The sequence below is a fragment of the Colobus angolensis genome, unplaced genomic scaffold (genome assembly GCF_000951035.1).
Source record: "Colobus angolensis palliatus isolate OR3802 unplaced genomic scaffold, Cang.pa_1.0 Scaffold506, whole genome shotgun sequence".
Taxonomy (NCBI): Eukaryota; Metazoa; Chordata; class Mammalia; order Primates; family Cercopithecidae; genus Colobus; species Colobus angolensis.
This window is the reverse complement of record NW_012118555.1, coordinates 1,230,155-1,231,862: the sequence shown is the minus strand read 5'-3', so window position 1 is coordinate 1,231,862 and position 1,708 is coordinate 1,230,155. Positions and strand designations below refer to the sequence as shown.

The 1,708-nt window shown below is 43.6% G+C and overlaps 1 protein-coding gene across 1 annotated transcript in view; it reads right to left on the bottom strand.

Annotated features, from left to right (window-relative positions):
* Positions 1–376: 376 nt before the first annotated feature.
* IL10RB (interleukin 10 receptor, beta) overlaps positions 377–1,708 on the bottom strand; it is a 34,216-nt gene continuing 32,884 nt past the window's right edge. Inside the window, exon 7 of the mRNA XM_011960144.1 lies at positions 377–1,412. Within this exon, the coding sequence (XP_011815534.1) occupies positions 1,239–1,412 (174 nt within the window). The 3' untranslated portion in view covers positions 377–1,238. The remainder of the gene's footprint in view (positions 1,413–1,708) is intronic.

Below are 1,708 nucleotides of genomic sequence, written 5' to 3'. Positions count from 1 at the left end.
AGCCATTGTACCTGGAGATTCCCTTTTTTGCTCAGTTCAAAGTCAAAATTAGTCTCAGCGGTGTCTAACCTGCTGTTAAGCCTGTCCCCTGGCTTTTCAAACTTCCACAACTATACTCTTTATTTCTAGGGTTTGTTTGTTTGTTTTTAAATAACAGATCTGGCCCTTGACTGCAAATCTAGTTTTTGAAGCTTTAGACTGAGAGATCCCAGATGACTCAGACCTTGTACCTAGCACAGTACCTGGTCAACAGCAGGCAGGGTCTAGGAAGTACTCGTGGAATGAGTGGCCATTGAGATGGCAAACTAGAGCCTTTTTCACACTGTGTGTATCTAACAATTACACACAGGTAGTATCGTGTATCATGAACACATACAGTGCCACAGAGAGTAACACTTTAATGGAGCACCAGCAGCATATAAAACATATATAGGTAGAAAAATAAATTCAGTCAAAGTACCCCAAAGAATCCAAAAGTCCATGTTCTGGATAGCATTGAGCTGACCACCCTTGAGTTGAGATTGATTTTCAGATCAATCTATCCATAATCTGGTAGAATGTTACAACATCTCCATTCTTATTCCTCATTTAAAATTTTTAAATATTTCTGTTTCTCACAATTTTTTTTTTTTTTTTTTTTGAGACGGAGTCTCACTTTGTCACCCAGGCTGGAGTGCAGTGCCACTATCTCGGCTCACTGCGACCTCCTCCTCCTCCCGGATTCATGTAATTCTCCTGCCTCAGGCACTTAAGTAGCTGGGATTATAGGCATGTGCCATCACGCCCAGCTAATTTTTGCATTTTTAGTAGAGACAGGCTTTCACCATGTTGGCCAGGCTGGTCTTGAACTCCTGCCCTCAGGTGATTCGCCTGCCTCAGCCTCCCAAGGTGCTGGTATTACAGGCGTGAGCCACTGTGCTTGGCCCTGTTTCTCACAATTAAAACATGATCCTATTTTAGTGATATAAAGGGCTGAAAATTACACACTCAGTGGCCAACTTTTAAAAACATCGGAAAGCCTTTATAAGGCAGTGAGTTCCCAAATGGAATATTTTTGCCAAGCGAACCTTTAAAATGTAGCTCTTTGGTTGCTTAGATAAGTCCAGGGTCTGGGAGTTCTAGAAGTGGGGCTGGCTTAGATGGTCTTGGCCCTCGTTTTCCGCCCCGATCCCTCACTGAGGCAGATGTGAGATGGAGCACGTCACTGTGCCCAGCCGAATGTGTTTCCTTCTCAGAGCCTAGCTCTGGGGTTCCTGCCCAGGCGGGGTCCCGAGGCTGCAGCTGTCATCAGGATTCTGCTTGCTGCTCTCAGAGTCTTCTGCAATGACACTTAGCTTGTCGAAAACATCATTCTCATCCGAGAATGGAAAGGAGAAAAACAGAAGTGTGTTATGATGAGGATGGCCCAAAAACTGTGGAGGGAAAGAGGACAGTTAATGATCAATTTTCTCCATTTCTTTTTCTAGGTTTACAAATATTTTTTCACAGAACTCCTGGCTGGAAAATTTATTTTATTTATTTAATTTTTAAATGTTTATTTCATTTTTTTTGAGATGGAGTCTTGCTCTGTCACCCAGGCTGGAGTGCAGTGGCATGATCTCAGCTCACTGCAACCTCAGCCTCCCAGGTTCAAGCAATTCTCCTGCCTCAGCCTCCCAAGTAGCTGAGATTACAGGCATGTGCTACCATACCCGGCTGATTTTTGTAT